This window comes from Alligator sinensis, unplaced genomic scaffold (assembly GCF_000455745.1).
Source record: "Alligator sinensis unplaced genomic scaffold, ASM45574v1 scaffold574_1, whole genome shotgun sequence".
Lineage (NCBI taxonomy): Eukaryota > Metazoa > Chordata > Crocodylia > Alligatoridae > Alligator > Alligator sinensis.
This window is the reverse complement of record NW_005842106.1, coordinates 502,502-524,129: the sequence shown is the minus strand read 5'-3', so window position 1 is coordinate 524,129 and position 21,628 is coordinate 502,502. Positions and strand designations below refer to the sequence as shown.

General features: G+C 42.0%; 1 protein-coding gene across 8 annotated transcripts in view; it reads right to left on the bottom strand.

The window, feature by feature from the left end:
* ASB15 (ankyrin repeat and SOCS box containing 15) overlaps nt 1-21,628 on the bottom strand; it is a 50,556-nt gene that overhangs the window by 17,330 nt on the left and 11,598 nt on the right. For 6 of the 8 annotated variants that reach the window (XM_025205174.1, XM_006024519.3, XM_025205175.1 and 3 more), the window contains 4 exons: nt 10,289-10,422; nt 4,445-4,497; nt 4,229-4,360; nt 3,594-3,752 (listed from right to left, as the gene is read on the bottom strand). In XM_025205174.1, the coding sequence (XP_025060959.1) occupies nt 3,594-3,752; nt 4,229-4,360; nt 4,445-4,497; nt 10,289-10,401 (457 nt within the window). In that variant the 5' untranslated portion in view covers nt 10,402-10,422. Of the gene's footprint in view, nt 1-682; nt 778-3,593; nt 3,753-4,228; nt 4,361-4,444; nt 4,498-10,288; nt 10,423-21,628 lie in introns of those variants that run through there. The other 2 variants (XM_025205178.1, XM_014520335.2) reach the window with 2 other exon arrangements.

The following is a 21,628-nucleotide window of genomic DNA, read 5'->3' as shown; positions in this document are numbered from 1 at the left end:
ATCATTTGTATGTAATGGTCTAGGAATAATGCATCCTACCTTTGATTAGGGGGCTAGACTAGACTGACCATTGCAAGGCCCTCCAACTCTATGATTTTATGGTTTTGGTGCTTTATTTTGCATTTCTGCACTAGCTTCATACTTTTTATTTTACCCACAATGATACAATGCTAATTTCAATGAAGAATTTGATTAAACTTAATGACATGGATTGATCCTATATTTTCTGACCCATCTCAATACTCTAGGAAGCTTGAAGATTCAAACAGTTAATATTAAAACAAACTGGTAGAGAGCTACATATTTAAATGTGCATACAAGTTAATCCATCACATACCATTTTTTGATTACTTGCTTTTAACAGGTCATTGGTTTTGGATAATTCTATTATTGGTTTTTAACTATTTTAACTACTTATAGTTAAATTGAGTTTCGTTATACACAACTGAGGGCAGAATTTATTCCCCTGGAGATATATCAGCCTTTACCCTTGTACCCAACTAAAGAACTCTTTAACTGACTGTTCTTTTTGTAGAGTTAAGGGAAAAAGTAATTAAATTAAAAGCAACTCTGAATTTCTTTAGTGATTCTACTCTGACTCCAGTGAAACTTGGTCTGAGTCTTTTGCTCAGTTCCTAATGACAACAAACTTATAGAAAGCTACACAACTAAAAAAACCCACCTTTCAGGAAATTATAAATGAAAATATCTAGGGGATAGTTGTGGGGGAAAATCCTTTTTCTTTGGTGTTACTAATAATTCTTTCTTCCTGGTAGTCCTAAGAGAGCAAGGGTTGTCAGTATCTTATCTCCAATGTTCTACTGCTCTGCAGCTACTGGAGAAAATGGAGGAAATACAATACAGGACATTCTAAAGGAAACATTTACAGATTCTTTGTAGATCAAGTTTTAATATTTTAATACATAATTGCTTCACTGAAATTCCTACTGCATGGAACTGACAAAAGTTAATACTCATTAAACTTAATATTTTAAACTTTAAAATTTTAATAAGTCTGATTATTTTATCCCATTACATAGTATGGAAATTGTATTGATTTTACAGACTGATTTTCCTAATACTAACATTAGTATTTTCACTTTCAACAAGAACTGGAAACTGGTACCACAGATTATTCTGAAAGTGAAAAAACCCAACTCATCCAGAAAAAAAATCAGCCTGTAAAAGTAATAAAAACTCAACAGTATATCAGGAAGAACTTCTTTACGGTAAGGGTTGCCAGAATCTGGAATGGGCTTCCAAGGGAGGTGGTGCTCTCTCCTATCTCAGGGGTCTTTAAGAGGAGACTGGACAAGCACCTGGCTGGGGTCATATGATCCCAGCACTCTTTCCTGCCCAATGCAGGGGGTTGGACTTGATGATCTGTTGAGGTCCCTTCTGACCCTAACAACTATGAAACTATATATACTCCTACAGGCAACTCCCAAGCATAAATTGATGCCTTTGTGGGGCTGGACTCGATGATCTCACGAGGTCCCTTCTAGACTCTAATGTCTATGAAATCTATGAAAATGCACAGGGTTTCATTAAAATTTGTCCAGGCTCTAATTAAAAAAAAAGATACAGTCCTTAACAAGTGCTCATTACTTATGCTTTGAGAAGTTGCATGGGATCAAATTAATAAAGATATTTAGGTGCCTAAAGATGTGGACAGGAGCTGTGAATAAAATTAATGGGAATTGTATTATTTTGAAAAAATCCTGCTAGGAACTACCTTCAGCTTTAAAAACCTTTAAAAACCTGAACGTTGGAGCCTTAGTTGAAGCCCATTTAAGTTAATAGGAGTCCTCCACAAACTTCAATAACCTTGGGGTCAAGTCTTTAATATATGTTTAAGCATATTCTAAATAGCCTTGTCAAAAAACAAAATTTTGGTGAATTATTGTAACTGTGAATAGTGACACAATTCTGCTTGCTTGCTGGCTCATCTCCCCTTAGGAGTTGGCAGATGCATGCTCAAAATGGCTCTGCAAAGGAATGGCTCATTACAGAATAGGGCTGGGTTGTACAGGCAGTGAAAATCTGAGAGTGGTGGGAGCTCATCTCCACTTTCCCCTGTTAACTTTTATTTAATTCAGCATGTAATTTTGTTCTGTACAGTAAAATGAAAATCATACACATCCAGGTAACTTGCAACCCACTTAATTTGCACTGTTCGTAATAAAGAAACAAATCTCAACTGTTTTATCAGATGCAGCAGGAAAGAAAAGGATTCCAGTTACTGGTAGTTTGAATATTATTCAGTAAAACAAGTAGCGTGATTTCTGGCTTCACATAAAAATTGGTAGAGCTTCCCTATTCCATTATTCAGCATGCTAGCTTCCACAAGTCCTTACTAGTACCAGTTCATATAATGTAAGAATCTTCTGCTAAATGGATCAGGATTTAAGAGATGTTTTCAATAAATCTTCAAGGCAACCCAGAAAGCATATTCTAGGCATTTTTTACTAAGAGTCTGATTGATTCCAAATTGAGCGTGGAACTGGAAGTCAGCCTGTGAGTCTTTGGTCATTGTGACTCAAAAGTTGGATTTTAGACCTGGAACTTGAACTGACAAATAGATATTTGTTTAAAAAAATATATAGGAGAGAAAGGGGAAAACCAGGATGGGTGTACTGCAATTTATTCCAAGTGTATGGTCTTTACTTAATTTTCCCCTGCATTGGAAAGCTGAAAGAATAGAAAGGCTAATACTTTTTTAACTCATTTAAAACAAAGAACAGAAAATACTTTAAGTAGAGATGCAACTATTGCCTCTCGAGCTGTGAAACGTAATGAAATATAACATGTCTTTCTCATCATTATATTTTATAAGAGCATGTTTAAAATACTTAGCATAATCTTTGTCAGTAAATGTAACTCCTCAGTAAACACTAAGATGCTTAGAAGAGAGAGCAAGTTTTTTCTCTTCATGAAAGAAAAATGTTAAAATTTGTTTAAAAAAACCAGGGCTTCATTGCTTAATAACAGTTATTTTTGAAGTATTATTCCTCAACTTATAAAGTGTTATCCTTTCTATTTAGTGTCTGTAAGTTCAATCCCTGCTTTATATTCCTTGTATATTTTAGCCCATGATTTCCTTTTAGACTTAAGAATATATGTGTTCTATTATTTGTCCTTATACGTGTATTGTTAATAACCTACAAATTAATTAACATGGGGAGAAATATAACATGATCACTTCTGCATCAAGCCCTTGTAATTTCCAGTATAGTCTGTTCTTGTGTTCACTTAAATCTCCCACTGATTTAAATAATTCAAGATCAGACCGAGAGGAATCAGTGGACTTGGAAAGTTTACCCTGAAAACTTAAGCAAAATGTTGGTTATTTGGTGGAAGCTAAATTCATGTTTCATTTTCACTCTAAAAGCTGAGCAATAGTTGAATCATTTTAACTAATGGGAATACTCAAGTGAGTAAGGATTACTCACATGAATAAGGATTTGTAGGGATGGGCCCCAAATCCCCTTGTAATGGTCAGCTTTTTGTCTGTAGGAAACGGACGCAACAGTTCAGAATACTGAAAACTCTGCAAACCATATTAGCATGATTCATGGAATGGAAAAAATTACCAATGAGAAGAGGAGTTTCTCCTTTATTGTTTGTGGTATTTGACCAAACACCCTTTTCCAGCAATGTTCTTACGTTTTTCACAAGACCAGCTTTTGCTGCCAAAGTTAGTGGTGTTTCTCCATCACATGTTTTGTATTCCCACATTGTTTTATAAGATGCTAAAATGAATAAGATGAAAATATAATACACAATTAAAATGACAGGAATTAGGACACAAAGCACACAATACAAATGCCACACTGGTAACCACCTTCATGAAAATAACTTTGCAACTATTTAAACTACTTACTTAAGAGTTCTGTTATAATGACTAAGTACTGAAATGACTCATGTTGACCTAGTGCTCTCATTTGCTGAATAAGTGTAGATTTCTGAGTTAAGCCATTAAAAATGACCAAGTACGGTGCAGGCACAGGTTCATTGAAGTAAATCAACCTGTGCCAAGTTACAGGAGCTAAGAATCTGGTCAGTGTGTTTGAATGACATGGGCAAGATGCCTCAGTGGGTGCTTTGCCCATATTTTTGCAGCGGCTGAGTCTATTCTTTTGTTAATTTTTTTTTTAAACTTTTTTTTTGCTCTGATCACATATCTTCTGCATCTAGTAGTCCTATGTGATATTTTGACCTCCCTTACCATCCAGAATGATTTCAAGTACTTGTTGAACTGGCTGAGCAGCAGCTTCATGCAGTGGAAACCACCCTCTTTCATCAGCTTCATCCAAAGCATACTTATGTTTCACATAATCTTGAAGCTCAAATACTTGGCCTAAAAAATAAATTAAAAAAGGATTTTAAAAGTATGACTAGCTCAGACCTTTCTATGGTAAATCTTTTATTCTAATATTTGTACCTTGTCTTATGGCAGCTACCAGCTTCCTATTTTGCTCACTGGCTGGTATAAATCTATTAAAGGGAGAACAGAAGATAAAAATGTAAACAAATACAGAAGCTTTAAGATCATGTTAAAGCACATTTTATATTTTAATCACTTTCCCACCCAGCTCATGGACTATGCCAAGTGTACTTAAAACACATCAGCTACAAATTGTGATTAGCCTGGTACCTTGTTTCAGAACTCAGGAAAATTAGAAAGAAATTGAAAATCTGAGTGGGTCTCATCTGTAGACCTCATCTGAACATGTACAGACGTGTTTGCTTTCCCAGTAGAAACCACCAGGGTACAGACATTCAAGATTGTCTTGCCAGACCAGAACTTGCCACATTGAGCACATCTACATGCTCATTAAAGTGCCGCAGTTACTGTGCATTAAGTTGAGTACCTGTAATAACAGGTACTAACACAATGCATAGTAAACAGCGCTACTGCAAAATAGCACCAGCACATACCTTTTAATTTTCTGCTCCCACTTGGTTGGAGTAGTAGAGAGCTGCCCAAGTGACAGACTCTATTCTGTGGGGAGGAGGAGGAAAGTGGGAGCAAAGCACACTGAAATGCCAGTGAGCTGTGTTGTGGCTTCTCTCAGAAAGGTAAGTATACAGGCATTTAGTCTCCTTGGAGAAACTTTCCCAGGAGTGATTTAATCAGGTTATTTTTCTCTCAGAGGGTGCATCTACACGAGATGCTAAATGCACAGTAGACTAATTCTACTACACATTAGCACATCATGGTGAAAGCCGTGCTAATGCGCTAATGCACAACAGAATTAATCTACTGCGCATTAGCATCACTTCAAACAGTCTTGCTGGAAACAGACTTTGGGTTTGGTACTCGTGCTTAGGAATACAGGAAGGAAAGTAAGGGAGGAAGCCTGGGAAGAAAGGTATGCCTTATATTCTTTTACATCCCCTTCCTTCTTTCAAGTGCTAGATTATTTGTGTTGTCTAATTGTGACCATTTGGGTTGTCTGAACAGTCTCCTAGACATTTAACAATTCACATGAGAAAACGGGAGAATTCAGCAGGTTGTCAACTGGCTAATTCAGTGGTGTCAAAAATAGAGCTTGTGGGCTGGATCCAGCTCATGGAACTCTTCTGTCTGACCCACTGGTCTACTAGTGGGCTACCATAAATTGGGAGTGAGGCTATATCAGGGTATGTGGCCTGCTCCAGATTTGGGCAAGGACATGGCCCCATGAGATTAACACTGCCCCACTTGCCCTGTGGCCTCTTCACCCATTGCTGCTTGGCTCCATCACCACCACTGCTTGGTTCTACTGTCACTCCCCCATCACTGCTGAATCCCAGCCACTAGACTTCTGCCACTAGATCTACCATAGCCACTGTTGGCCCTGCCCCTATTACAGCTGCTGGACCTGCAGTTCCAGCCCGGAAGGAGCACTGTGGTCTGGATCCAGTGTAGTTCCTGGTGTGAATTTGACAGTCCTGGTCTAAAACTGACTAGTGATCAGCCGATCTTCCATAAATAACAGCACTGCATACTGCAATACAGTACAAAAATGACTGTTCAGTACTTACGAACATATGGAATCAGATAAGGAATCAGATAAAATAGTTCACACAGCACTCCCTACCGTGCCTACACTGTTTGCATATCTAAGCTCACTTTTTTAAAGCAAGCTTGACATCTTTAAACAGTGTTGTACTGTGCACTGTAGATATTTCTTCAGGAACATAGGAGCCAAAATATTATTGAAAGTCAGTGGGACTTAGGTTCCTAAAGGTTACAGTCACCAAGTGGACTATACAGTTGGTCCGATAACAGATATCACCAAAAAAACCCTCTTGTTTCTTGCTAATCAGTTTGGAGAGTGCCACTGTATTTTCTCCATACTGGTCAGAATTTTCCACAGAAAGCCTTTCAAATATTGTTTCAGTCAGAGAACACATAAAGTAGAAAAAAAGCAATTGTTACTTTCTTCAGAAAGTGGCTTAATTTTCTAGCACTGGAATGAAAAAGACATTTACATTTTGGTTGCCATATTCCAGGGGTATTAAAGATATAGTCCATGGGCTAGATTGGACTTGCAGAGCTCCATCCAACCTCTGGTGCTACCCCTGGCTCTGAGTTAATTTACTGTGTGCAGGGCCCAGGATGCGTTGCATGTGGTGCCTTCTCTGGCCAGTCCAGGACTCTGCTGTATGTGGTACCCACTCCAGGACCCATGCTATACACGGCACCTACCCTGGCTAGTCTACAATATGAGCTGCACATGACACCCACCCTGACCAGTCTGGGATGTGTTCTGATTGTGGCACTGTAGAAGCAGGACCCCTAGAAGTCTCCACACCCTCCTCAGCACCTGGGGGAAACGCAGAAGCCTGGTAAAGGCTCGAGAGTACCAGACACTCCCACAGGGACAGTGGCAGTGGCTGAGCAGCAAGGAAAACAGGAGCCCCTCTTTCTGAGTTTCTGCTCATTCCTCATTTTAGGACACCCAAGAGCCAGCTGTATACCCAAACATTCAGCAGGGGTGAAGCAGCATGGAGGGGTTACATGGAGCCATGCTGTGATGAGAGCCTGGTGGACACAAGCAAGAGTGGTGAGAAGGGAACCTCTGCAGTTCAGGAGCTTGGAAGAACACCCGATACCAGGTGCCTGGGTCCCCAGAAAAGCAGCAGGGAGAGAGATCCGTGAGTCCCTTGCCAAGCCAGGTATAGAGAGGGAAGTCTTAGCATTGGGATTGGATGGGGGAACAGTGCCTGCCAGACCCTGTGAGTTGTCACCTGGGAATAGAGGTGACTTTGAATGAATTAAGAGTATTGGAGCAATTGATGTAATTGGATCGATTTAAAGAATAACTGGTGAAGTTAATTGAATTAATGGATTCACCCCATTTATAGCCAATGAAATTAATTGAAGTACTTGAATTATTTAAGAAGCTGCTGGTGAAATTAAACAGACTGTTTGATCTATCTAATGAACTTCCAAAAAAATTAATTGGATAGATTGGTTGATTTAATAAGATGCTGGTGAAATTAATTGAACTGTTTGATTTATTTAATGAACAGACAAAGTAATTAATTTTACTGATTGATTGATTGATTGAATAAGCTGCTGGGGAAATGAATTGGGATAATTGATTTACTTAATGAGCGATGAATCTGGGCATGAATAGATGTCCTTGGAGGATGAATGAATGCTAGGATTCTTTTTCACTTTATATTGATTGTTATTTATTTATAAGCCATCACTTTGATGGGAGCACAGGCCAATACGATCTCACCCCAGACTGACATCATCTTTGTTTGAACCCGTGTTGGTAGCATCTGGCAAGCTAACCTAGGGACTACACAGCCTGGGGGCTGGAAATTAGACACCAGTACGATATTTGGTTGGCATGTGGAAGTGGTGCGAGGAGAGGCGGAGCCCCATATATCAGCCTCACATGTGACCTGTGTGAATTACAACTGATGACCAGGAATCCCTCCATCATTAATCATAGCATGGCAGGTAAAGAGAGGGAAAAAGTTTGTGAGACCAGCACGTTGAGAGACAAGCTGTCTAGTCCAAAGAGTCGCCATCCTAGTGCACACATATTATAGCACAGGGTGTATTGTCAACACTGCTCACAACTTGGTGCATTGGCTGGGAATGGAGAAGAAAACCCGGCTGAGGAAGGTAGGATAGAGGCATGACAAGCCATGATGTCACAACCAGATTTACTAAGCCAAACACTTCACACCATTAGTAAGGTGTTGGAAGTACAGCAACACCAGGAGGCTCACCAACAAGAATAGATGCAACATGACCTGTCATTCTTCAAAATGCTGAAGATGAGAAAGGATGATGATCCTAAAGCCTATATAAAAGCTTTTGAGTGAACAGCCTTACAAGATGGATTAGAAAGGGCACACTGGGCTAGCCAGCTCAGGGCCTTGGTTATTGGGAAGGCCCAAGCTGCATATCAAACCCTAGCATGTGATGGAGCTTGTGATCACAAGAAGGTAAAGGCTAAATCCTGTACCAGCTGGAGATAACACCTGAACACTATTGGTGGCCGTTTCACACAAGGAAGAGTCAGGAGCATAAGAGGCCCCAAGTCCTAGTGCAACTACTACAGGATTTGATGAATAAATGGGTACAACCTTCAGTTTATGACTAAGAGGAGTTAGCCAATCAAATTCTGATGGAACAGTTTTTATGTGACCTTGAATAAAACACCCAGTACTGGGGGCTAAGGAGACATTTACCATGAAATTTGGAAGAGGCTTTGAAGCTGGTGGAGGCTTTTGCCATGTTGGAGAGTGACCATGTCAAGGAGCAGACTGGAAAGAGGGCAGGCCCCAACATTGGCAAAGAAGAGGAGAGGAGACATAAGTCAGGTCAGCAGGGGCCCCAGGAGATCATTTGCTACAGGTGCAGCAAAATGGGTCACATCGCTAGAGTGCCCCCTTAACATGATGAACAGTGGAGACATGGAGGGCTTCCCTGAGTTCCCAGAGAAAGACCTAAAGAGGGAGTGGAAGTGAGGGACTGCAGATGTGGGTGTAATGAAGAGACCGTGGTGTGGAATCAACCTGCCATGACAGCTCTGATCAATGGGAAACTGGTTAGGGCCATGCTAGACACCAGTTGTGCACAAACAATGGTGCAGGTAGATTTGGTTCCCCAACAGTTAGTCAAGCCAGTGGAGCCAGTAAAAATGGCTTGAATGCTCGGTGAATATGTTCAATATGAGAGAGGTTTTATTCCTCTGAAAGTCCTAGGATATCAAGGCAAGATGAAGGTAAGATTGTCACCATGATTAACTTGTGACATGATTGTAGGACATGACTGGCCTTTGTTTTATAATATCCTTGAGCAGGTCAGACCAGAGGAGAAAAAGTGGGTGGGGCAGAGGGCTGTGTCCCAGAAATGTATGATTGGGGGATGAAGGAGCTGGCCCTCAGCTGTGGAGGAGGAAGGGATAGATTTGGAAGAAGGGATCAGTGGAGCCCAATTCAGAGATGCACAAGGGGATGAAGAGGATTTAAAAAAAATTCATGATAGTGAAGTAGCATGGATTGAAAGAAAGGTGTGTCCAGAACTGAGTGGATGAGATCCCTGCTATGAGGTAAGAAACAGCTTATATCGTGTCAAGCAGGAACGGGTGGAGGGAGAAGAGTTCACACAGTTGTTGGTACTCACGCTGTTCTGTAAGACCCTGTGGTGGATAGTGCATGCAGCAGCTATGGATGGCCATCTTGGCTGCAATAAGACCATGGCCCGGATCACGCAGTGGTTTTTTTGGCTGGGTGTGCATGAGATCATTGCAAGTCTGTGTGCCTCTTGTGCTGGATCTTAACTGGTCTGTGAAGTCAGACCGCCCAGGGCTCCGCTGCAGCTGATGCCCATTATGGCCACCCCTTTTGCAAGAATTGCCATGGATATAGTGGGGTCACAACCTAAGAGGAGCATGGGGCATCAATATATACTTGCTATAATTGACTATGCTACCTGGTACCCTGATACTGTACCCTGGCTCTTGCATTGCAGAAGAGCTCCTAAAATGGATATCTAGGGTAGGTATTCCTCAGGAGATTATAACAGATCAGGGTACTAATTTTATGTTGAGGGCCCTAAAGAATGTTTGCCAGGTCCTGGGGATAAAACAACTCTGCTGTATTTCTTTCTTTCATTATACAGTGCCTGACTGACAAATTAGCTAATATAAATAATAGCCAAATAAATTTTAACTGGTTAAGATGACATAAAGAACTCTTGTGATTTCAATGGTTCAATATCTTAAAGAACTTTCTATAATCTCACTACATGTCCATAAATTTACAGTACCTTTCCTGGTAATTGGTAGATTCTGGTTGACTGACTTCAGTTGATTCTTGAATGCTTAGTTGAACTGCATAAGCAGTGAGATAGTCTTCATCAAAATCTTCATTTCCCTCCATTATCTTTTATGGAATATCAAGCTGTTGTCAGGAAGAAGCATAACAATATACCTTTAGGGCTCTGCTACCTACTTTCATGGTGAATATTATTTACATTGGGAGTAGTTGTATCTGAATAACTGATTGTGGTAAAAGGTACTATTCTATGTGGCCCTATGATCAGATGTAACAAAGTAGAAAAGTATTTACAAATATACTGGAGAATAAAATCTGGTCATTCACACTGTTTTCTGCTAATTCATGATATATAAAGGAGAAAAATTTTACTTGCAAAAATATTGACAGAAAAGAAAATACTCTCAGAAATATCTGAACTGGGAGAAATGCATGAATTTGGAAAAGCTCGTTTTATTAAAAAAAGCTCTTTTATCCATGCAGTAGAATTTTCTATTACAAATATTCACTGATAATTTGTGAACAATAAAAGAGACTCTTTCTATTTATGAAGCTTAAGTCATCCAACCAAGGATTGTGTGATATATTTGACTGGTTATACTGCATAAGTAATGAATAGCAAGCACTCAAAGCACCTCCTTATTAAAAATTCATAATCCAAAATTTGCATTCACAAAGTATTCATGAGCAATTACAAAAAACAAATTTGTAAAAATAATGACCAAATTATTAATAATTCACAAAAACAAAAGGAACAATCTTCACTTCAATAACTGTGAACAAATAATTGGAGCAGTTCTAACCAAGATCTCACAGTAAGATTTAGAGTTTAGAAAATGTCATATTGATTTATATAATAGCACTGACAAAATATAAGTACTGGCTAGTTTAATCTTTGCATGTAGCAGGATGTGTTTACATGCGGATCTAATGTGAAGCAATAACCTCTGGAGCAGTCTGAGCTGGAGCAAAACTACACCTGGGTGCAGTGTCTACATGTGTCAGGCATAGCAGCAATCTGAGCCACGGCAGAGCAGTTTACACCAGGGCTGCTCAGCTCTGGGTGATGGTGTTTGGCAGCAGAGGGGCTGGCTGGGGCACAAAGTTGCTGAAAGTGCAGAATTGTGTGGCTAGGTGGCAAGCAGGAGTCTGGCCCCTGGCTGGTTGGGTTGACCAGGCTCAATTTATGCCTGCAGTCACTGTCTACACCTGCATTTAATCACAGTAAATTACTATCTTACAGCAGCATTAATTAGTTTACTATGGCCTAATACCATCATAGCTAGGGACAGACATTCCATATAAACCAGTTTAAGTAATCAGAAACTGGTTTAAACCTGTAATAGAATAGATGTTCAGTGCACATAAATGAATTTGAGAATGGCTGAAACCGGTTTGAGATAAACCTGGTTAAATGTAGTAACCAGACTTAACTGATTTGGCTCAAACTGGTTTATGCAATGTCTGTCCCAGACCCCTTGCTGATTTAAGATAAACCAGACACCCCTAGCATCCCAACATGCTCTCTGGGCTGGGAGGGGCTCTCTGCTCCACAGCAGGGCTGGCCCCTCCCCTCTGCTCCTTGGCTTAAGCTCGAGAGACTGCAGGCTGCTTCCCCTCTCCCCTCACCGCTCTCTGCTAAGCAGGAGTTCCCCTCTCCTCTGCCTTGCTGAGAGGTGTCTGTGTATTAGCGTGCAGACCATATGCTGGCTACAGTGGTACTGAATCAACAGGCAGAATCAACAAGTAGCTGGTAGTGTCCCTCTGTTGTTTTATTAATTGGGAGATAAACACTGTTATCACTTCCCTGCTGGGCTAATCACAGCATCCTGCCAAGCCTGGCCATGCCTTTCTCAGTTTCATGCTGTGGAAGGAAGGGCTGCTCTAGCACCCTCTGGCTTCTAGCCTGAGTCACTGCAGGCACATGCCTGCCTTTCTGGGGTGTCTGTCTGGTTACAAAACTGATTTAGCCTAGTCAGGTTAGACTAACCTGCAAAGATTGAATCAATTCAGGCTCAGGCTTTTTGAATGTCTGTCCCTAGCCCAGATGTGTAGACAGTGACACTTTACTCTGCAGCTAATTAGTTTACTCTGCAGTTAAGCACATGTGTAGACACAGCTTCAATATACGTTCTTCTGGGACTACACAAGCCCTATTGTTCTGCACATCATGAGAATGCTTCTGTGTCTTTAACAGACATGAGATACACAAAAAAACACATTCAAATCTTAGTTTATTTTTAGAACTGTCAACCAACATTTTCCCCAGGTCTGTGAAATGAGATTATAAGTCTCTGCATTATTTTTGCAGTCCAGAATTGTACTACAAATTCATGTAACTCTTCTAGACAGGTCAACGTGATGTTCAATATGTTTCCACATCAAACTCTTAGTGAATATTTCCAAAAAAACAGAAACAAGAGCAGGGGTTAGGCAGCTCAGAGGATTAGTAATACACAACACAACACCTTTTAACTATAGTCACCAGTTTAAATTCAGCTGGCTCAGTTCACCAGCCCTAATTCTGATTGTATCTCAGCATGTATTTTGCTAGTGATGTGACATCAAACAATAAACCTGCTAGTAAATAACAACTGAAAAATTGTCCCCTGGGCTAGGAACAGAAACCATGATCATAAACCAGTTCAAATCTTTAACACAACAGGGCTAGGGACAGAAGTTATACATACATCAGTTTATGTCATCAGAAACTGGTTTAAACCTGTAACAGAACAGAAGCTCAGTGCACATAAACCAGTTTTAAAATGGCTGATAAGATAAACATGGTTGAATATAGTATCAGACATAACTGATTTGAGTCAAACTGGTTTATGGAACTTCTGTCCCACACTCCTTCCTCATTTAAGTTAAATCAGAGAGTCCCCCAGGATGCTTTCCAGCCCTGGACTGGGCTGTGCTGTCCACTCGAGAGCCTTCCACTCCCTAGCTAGAGCAATGAGGGATGGCTGACAAGGAGTCGGGGAAGCCCAGCAAGGGATGCAGTCCAGTCTGCAGGGAGGACTACCCCCCCCAGGCAAACCCCAGCTGGGGTCTGGGCCCAGGGAGGTGGGGCTAAACACCCCTTCCCCCTGCTCAAACTTACTGCTGACTGCAAATGTGGACTACAAATCCCAGAGGCATCTGGAAGCAGGAAGAGGAAGTGATGAGCAATCCTGCAGAGTCTTGCTGCTGTAATTCTAGACTGCAAATCCCAGAGATGTCAGGGCCAGCAGGAAGAGGACGTGAACACACAGCCACAGAGCTGTGCTCTAGCACTGCCCCCCCACCCCCCACTGCAAGCATGTGGCTGCATTTCCTGAATCAAAGGTAAATGTCTGGTCACTTCTGTTTCAATATAATCTGTGCAGTTTAACCTACAAAGAATGAATCCCTTCAGCCTCAGGCTTTTTGACTGTCTGTACCTAGCCCAGAAGTTCAGTGCACATAAACCACTTTCAAAATGACTGAAACTGGTTTAAGATAAACCTGGATGGATGTATCAGATTTAACTAATTCAGGTTAAATCATTTTTTTGAACTTTGGTCCCAGATCCCCTCCACATTCAAGTTAAATTACAGTCCCCCAGCATCCCAGGATGCTTTGCACCTCCCCCACAACACCTCTCAGCATGGGTGACTGATGCCTCCTGAGTCTGGGGGGGCACCCGCAGAAGCTGCCGGCAGTGTTGGCGGAGCTGGTGAGCTATGCAGGCAGTGGCAGGGACAAAGCTGGCAAGTTCCTGCCGACATCGCTGGCAGCATTGGCAGCAGGGATGGCTCTGTCAGGGGGGCACATGCCCTCCTGCCCCCGCCCCATGTGTCACCTATGCCTCTCAGGGTGGGCGAGCTATCCTTGGCCCAAGCTGTCTGCTCTGGCTGAGCAGGGAGGTATGCTCTAGCGCTCCCTAGCTTCTGGCCTAGGCCACTGCAGGCACTAAAAGTGAATGTCTGTTTATTTGCTTATCAGTTCTATCTACGCAGCTTAGACTAACCCATAAAGACTGAACTGATTCAGCCTCAGGCTTTTTGGCTATCTGTATTAGCCCTTGTGTGAAGCTAAAGTAAGAAATATCCTCTTCTGGAGTTTTGCAAAATTTAAAAATGAGATATTTTATAACTTAAATGTTAATAACTTTACAAAACAATATACCTGTTAGAGAGAAGTAGTTAGCCATGTTAGTCTGAAGTCAGGCAGAAGGCTGGTTAGAGATGCACCTTATAGACTAACTTAGTGGTACTCAACCTCTGGCCTACAGGCTGAATATATCCAATGGGGGCATGTCATCCATCTCTTCGGGCTTCCCATGGTGTAAGGAAATTTGGCAGTGGGGGAGTGGTGGCAACATTAATGGCATCACTTCCCTGCTGCCAAATTTCTGGACCCATGGGGAGTGCTATGGGCTGGATGATATGGCCCTGTGTTGGATCACAGCAGTGCACAGCATTGCTCTTTGGCTAAATCTGGCGCATAGAACCAGGTCAGTAGATTGTGCCCAGATCTAGCATGCGGGGTTGTACTGGCACACCACATTGCACCCACATACCGACCCCATGCATCAAATCACACTGGATCTGGCTGACAGACTGATCCTACCTGTGAGATCTGGCCTATGGACTGACCCCATCCCACTCATCCTGCCTGCAGGGCTGGAAGGTTAAGTGCCACTGGAACTAAATCAGTGATGCATAGGCTTTGTTGAGCCTTAGCTCACACAGTATACCTATTAAATATACCTACCAAACTCCCTAGCTGTTACAGCAGCATCTCAGTGCAGATTTAGAGCTGGATCTTATTTTACTTGATGCACATACATGGCTTGTACACAGCCACACAATGGCAGTTTTCAGCCCTTCTGTGCAGTAAGTGATTCAGTTCCAGGTGTGCAAACTGGCTCACTGTGATCTAGCTAGGTAGATATGTATCAAGATGGGACTGACCAGGTGTGTGTGTAACGCTGGGAAAATCCTGACATTTTAATCAGAGAAGAAACACAAGCAGGGTTGTGTGGGAAGGACAATAGCAAAATGGCAATCCTTCCTACATTTTAGCTCAGGAGCCTTGTGGTTATGACAATTGCCCTGGGAACAGAAAACCTATATTCCAGCCTTCCCTCTACCCCACATAAAATGTCTGAATCTTCATCCCTTGTTTTCCAGCAAAGTAGTTTAATCACCAGGCCAGTGTAGTATTACTCAATCCTGTCTCCTGTCTTCCCTTCATCTGGACCACTCAAGCCAAGAGAGGAAGATATATGGGGCAAGGGAAAAAAAAAAGCCAAAAGCAGTCAGGAAGATGGATGTTGTGTTGGATAATAGTGGAAGGGGAGGGGCAGGTTCCAGCCTGGACCTTTTGTTTCCAATGGACCAGAAACTTTCAGTGTTCATCTATTTTATCCTGTGTAATATTAAATGCAAGGTAATGCAAGGTCCGAGGTATCAGCTTCAAGAACAGGATAGAAGAGGGGTCTGAGCAATGCCTAGTTTCAAGCCTGGTGATTAAAGCATTTTGCAGGGAAGCAGGAAATGCAGGTTTAAACACTCCCTAGGTCAGGTCTCCCATTTGAAGGAAGAGTGCCCTAATAGTTTCAGCTATTGGGATAAAAGATAGGAGGGCTCTCCCCTTCTTCCATGTTTCTTCCTGCAAGTGTGAGCACAAGGTAATTCTATTCTGTGTAAGTACTAAAAGCAAAAGTGATGCAGCAAAAGTGATACATGTGCCATTTAAGCATGTAAAGAAAACCAATATTTAGCTCTTAATTTTTATATCAGACAGACAAGAGAAAAGATATGACATGTTAGGGAACTCTAAAAAGGTGAGTTTTAAAGTAAGACTCCCAAAATAAGCACATACTTTATTTTATTGGTGTTGTACAACTATTAATAAATCATATTAAACAAGTATTGTTAATTAACTCTCACAAAATGGTCAATGTGCGCATCCAGCTGACATTATTACTGCTACTAGAATTCTGTCAGAATGATTCACAGGTCACTGTATAAAATAACTCTCTGCATATGAAGTGCTAACCAGATTTTTTGAAAAAGATGTTTTGCAGTTTGGTGCCAAATTAGTTATTCAAAATATCATATTCAACTACTGCAGTAAATGCTGTATTATATAGCATATTGTGTTAGAGCCTATGAAGCCCAACCAGATCAATAATGACTTAGGATCAGGATGACTTGGAAGTTAAAAATCTCTCTCTACAGGATTCAGATTCCAAGCTTTGGCAATGCTATCAGGCTACCACTCTACATGAATCCATGTTTCTCCCAGTGTTCACATGAAAGGCTCTTGGCCCACGCTTGTCACTCCTAAGGTTGGGTCTCTGAAGGTAAATGGAAACATCAGCACAGCCCTATGGCCATTAAAGGTAAACATACACATCTTTTGCTTTTACTGCCAGCTCTGACCACAATAACTTCTAAAAATAAAAAATAGCTTTCAGGGACACATAAATCTTTTTTTTTTGGCTCAACAGAACAGGGCTTTATGTAGTTCATAATAGACTGTTCGAGTCCATTAGATTCTCCACTCCCTCCTTTTGTGTGTCTACATAACTATCCAAAAAAAGATTTCACATGCTGGCTAATTATCCAATGACCTGCTCAGCAGAGTGCAGACATATGCTCCACAGTCTTTTACTGTACTGCAGAGGCTTAACCATGAGAAAAATATATTGCATGTAACAGTTTTGTTCCACAGAAGCTAAATTTTGAAGTCCTAACTTTGGTAAAACTCTCTGGACAAACAAGAATGGTTATAAGGACTCCAGATTTTGACTGACATTCCTGGAAGGATTAAAAGCAATATAACTCTACATTACTAAAAAAGAAGAATTCCAAGGAGGTTTTGAATCTCTTCACAATCAAAAAGCTTGCAAAATCTTTGCTTTTTAAAGTAACACAAAACAAAGATTTAGACATCTATTTTCACATTGTTCTCCAGGCTTTTTTTAGCAAAGTAAAAATCTAAAGTTGAACTTTCCAAGAGGCTAATCCAAAACAGAAGATTTCTTTTTTAATCCTGCAAAATAGCCTGTTTTCCAAATCTTCTCCTAAAGCTCTTCTTAAAGTAAATACCCATAAGTATACCAACATGTACAAGAGCATCTCAAGACAAATGTATAACAGATAAAATCATATCAGGAAGTCCAATAGAGCTGAGAGCTGGCAGCCTGACTGAAACCAATAAAAGAAAGGAAATTTAAGAGTGAAGGCTAAACCTATGCCCTTCATCTCATTATTGTTGGCTGTGCATTTGATTGGCAAACAGGAGTACTTCTGGGTTGATTTCCACCCCCACCCCATGTTTATTTTTCTTGTCATCTTCACGACTATGTCTATGACTTCAATGACATCTTAAAATCTTTCCTACTCATTTGAATGGAGTAAACAATATGAAGAAACAAACAAGTGTACATTGTTTTATATAGGGCAGCTCTACTTTGCAAATAGTGGTTGTATTTGTGGGGGAGGGGGGGGGGGGGGGGGGGGGGGAAGCCTAGCTCTATGACCTCTTCCAAGCACTCAGTAAAAGGTGAGAAGTTTTTAGAATAAGCACACATTGAAAATTCACAGTAAAGCCACATGATTAATTTGTCCGTGTGTGTCCATAGTCATAACAGTGAGAAAATGAATAGTATTAGCACTTAAAATTTCCACTAGAGCCGTCTAATGGTCATATGTGTAAAGACTAGGTTATAATGTAAAATGCTACCTTTCTTTACACCTTACCTCATGCTCAGAATAGTGTCCATTGGTAGGTATCATGTATAGAATCATAGAAAGTTAGGGTTGGAAGGGACCTCAGGAGGTCATCTAGTTCAGCTCCCTGCTCAAAGCAGGACCAGCCCCAACTAGATCATCCCAGCCAAAGCTTTGTCTAGCTGGGTCTCAAAAACCTCTTAAGGACAGAGATTCCACAACCTCTCTGGGTAACCTGTGCCAGTGTTTTACTACCCTCCTAGTGAGAAAATTCTTCCTAATATCAAACCTAAACTTCCCTTACTGCAACTTGAGACCATTGCTCCTTGTTCTGTCATCTGCCACCACTGAGAACAGTGAAGCCCCCTTCAGGTAGTTGAAGGCTGCTATTAAATCCTCTCTCAGTCTCCTCTAGACTAAACAAACCCATGATATTCTTGCAAGCAAACTAAGGAAGTATGGGTTAGATGAATGGATTGTAAGGTGGACAGAAAGCTCACAGAATCATAGGGCTGGGAGGGACCCCAAAGGATCATCGGGTCCAGCCCCCTGCATGAGCAGGAAAGACATCTGGGGTCAGGTGACCCCAGCCAGGTGACCGTCCAGTCTTCTCTTGAAGACCTCTAGGGTAGATGATTGCACCACCTCTACGGGGAGCTTACTCCATAGTCTGGACACCCTAGTTGTGAAGAAGTTTTTCCTAATATTCAGCCTGAAACTATCTTCCGGGAGTTTGTGACCGTTGCTTCTAGTTTTCCCCCAGGGCGCCCTGGTGAACAGTTTTCACCGAGCCCCTGATATAGGCTCGGTGAAAACAATATAGATGCCTCTGATATAGATTGTAAGCCACAATCAGGTCCCCTCTCAGCCTTCTTCTCTTTAGGCTGAAGAGTCCGAGATCCCTCAGCCTCTCCTTATATGGATTGCCATGCAAGTCCCTGATCATATGGGAGGCCCTTCTCTGGACCCTCTTGAGCTTTAGCACATCTGTGTTGAAGTGTGGCGCTCAGAACTGGACACAATACTTCAGCTGTAGCCACACCAATGTTGAGTAAAGCGGGAGAATCACTTCTTTGAATTTACTGGAGATGCATCGATTGATACATGCCAGAGTTCTATTGGCCCTAGCAGCTACTGTGTCGCATTGTGGCTCATATTCATGCTGGGCTCTATTGTTACCTCCAGATCCCTTTCATCTGTAGTGCTGTTCAGGGTAGTGATGCCCAGTCTGTAGGTGTGCTGGGGATTCTTCCTTCCCAGATGCAGCACTTTGCATTTCTCTATGTTGAACCTCATCTGGTTCCGTTCTGGCTAACATGCTAGCCTGCCTAGGTCTGCTTGTATATGCAGCCTATCTGCAGGCGTGTCCGCACAACCCCATATCTTGGTGTTGTCCTCGAACTTGGCCAATAGGCTTTTCACCCCCTCATCCAGATCGTCGATGAAGATATTGAACACCACTGGGCCAGGTACCAACCCCTGGGGTACGCCACTGCCCACATCTCTCCAGGACAACAATGAACCATTCATCTGGACTCTCTGCATCCTACCCTGCAACCAGTTTCGCACCCACTTGATGGTCCTGCAGTTGAGCCCAATATCTTGTGGTAGTGGCCAGGTCAAAGGCTTTCTGGAAGTCGAGGTATATGATGTCAACCACTTTTCTCTCGTCCAGGTGATGAGTCACCTGATCATAGAAAGAAATGAGGTTGGTCAGACAAGACCTGCCCACAATGAAGCCATGCTGGCTGTCATTCAGTATCATGCCTACTGATTGTTACATATAGCCTCTTTGATGAATGCTTCTAGGACTTTTTCTGGAATAGAAGTTAAGCTAATTGGTCTGTAGTTTCCCGGGTCTTCATGCTTCCCCTTCTTGAAGATGGGCACATCATTGACCCTCTTCCAGTCCTCTGGGATAATTGAGTTCAACAGCTGAATGGATTATTGGGTTCAACAGATAGTGCTCAATGGCTTGATGCCTAGATGGCAGTTGGTATCAAGTGGAGTGTCCCAGGGGTCAGTTCTGAGGCCAGTTTTGTTCAATATCTTTAATAATGACCTGGAAGATGAGATGGAGCACACCCTCAGCAAGTCTGCATATGACACCATGCTGGGGAGAGTAGTAGATACACAGAAGTGTAGGGCTAGGATTCAGAGTGTTGGACAGATTGGAGGATTGGGCCAAAGGAAACCTCATGAGCTTCAACAAGGACAAGTGCAAAATCCTGCACTTAGGATTCAAGGACAAGTGCAATCCCATGCACCAGGACAGGCTGGGGGCTAGCTGACTGAGCAGCAGTCTTGTAGAAAAGGACCTGGGGATTACAGTGGACAATAAGTTGAATATGAGTGTGCCTTGTTGCCAAGAAGGCTAACGGCATACTGGGCTGTATTAGTAGGAGCATTGCCAGCAGATCAAAGGAAGTGATTATTTCCCTCTATTCAGCACTGGTGAGGCTATATCTGGAGACCCCCACTACAGAATGGATGTGGACAAGTTGGAGAGAGTCCAATGGAGGGCAACAAAAATAGTTAGGGAACTGGGGCACATGACTTATGAGGACAGGCTGAGGGAAATGGGCTTATTTAGTTTGCAGAAGAGAAGACTGGGGAGGGGGGTTGATAGCAGCCTTTAACCACTTGAAGGGTGGTGCTGAAGAGAATGGAGCTGGGCTGCTCTCAGTGGTATCAGATGACAGAACAAGGATCAATGGTCTCAAGTTGCAGCAAGGGAAGTTTAGGTTGGATATTAGGAAAAATTTTCTCACTAGGAGAGTGGCAAAGCACTGGAACTAGAGAAGAGGATTTAAGGCCCAGCTCAACAAAGCCTTGGCTGGGATGATCAAGCGGAGGATGGTTCTCTTTGAGTAGGGGGTTAGACTAGAATCAGCATTTCTCAACCTGTGGGTTGTGACCCAAAAGTAGGTTGCAAGAATATATGAAAGGGTTGTGGACAAACTTTAAAAATAGATTCTCCTTTAAAAGAGAAAAATGTGGGAAACTGGCTTTTCCCTTGCAGGCTGTTAGATTTCCAGCCTGCAAGGGGCTGCATGGGACCCCCTTGCCCTACACACACCTTCCCCTGCCCCATATGCCCACCCCCTGTCCCACCACACTGTGGGGCTGAAGCCTGGGGGTGGGGGGCAGTGGGTTGGGAGTGAGGGGCACTGGTTCAGGACTGGCCATTGATGTTTACTAGGGACCTACCAAATTCATGGCAGTGTAGCAGAAAGCCCCCTTTTCCTCTTGCCTGCATTTGCTCTCCCCTCTTTGGATATGTTTCTCTTTTTCTTCCTTTTCTTCCTCCCTGTCTCTTTCACTTTAAGATAAGGAATTGTGTTTTAAAATTTGTATGTGTGCATTTTGTATCTCCCCTTGTATTTTGGTATTTTTATCTATTTGTGTGCCATGGCACTTGTAGCTTATATTTTATACTCCTCACCTTTCAACTTTCAACTGAATGTGTTTAGTTTCATAAGTAAATTATACATTGTAACAATGTTAACAAGGGCAGGAATCAAGCTGCCCTTCCCTGTATCAGGCTGGCCTCTGAAAGAGCGAGTGAATCAGTGATTAAATGTGTAATGTGATTGAATGTGTAACATGGAAGCAGGCAGCAATTA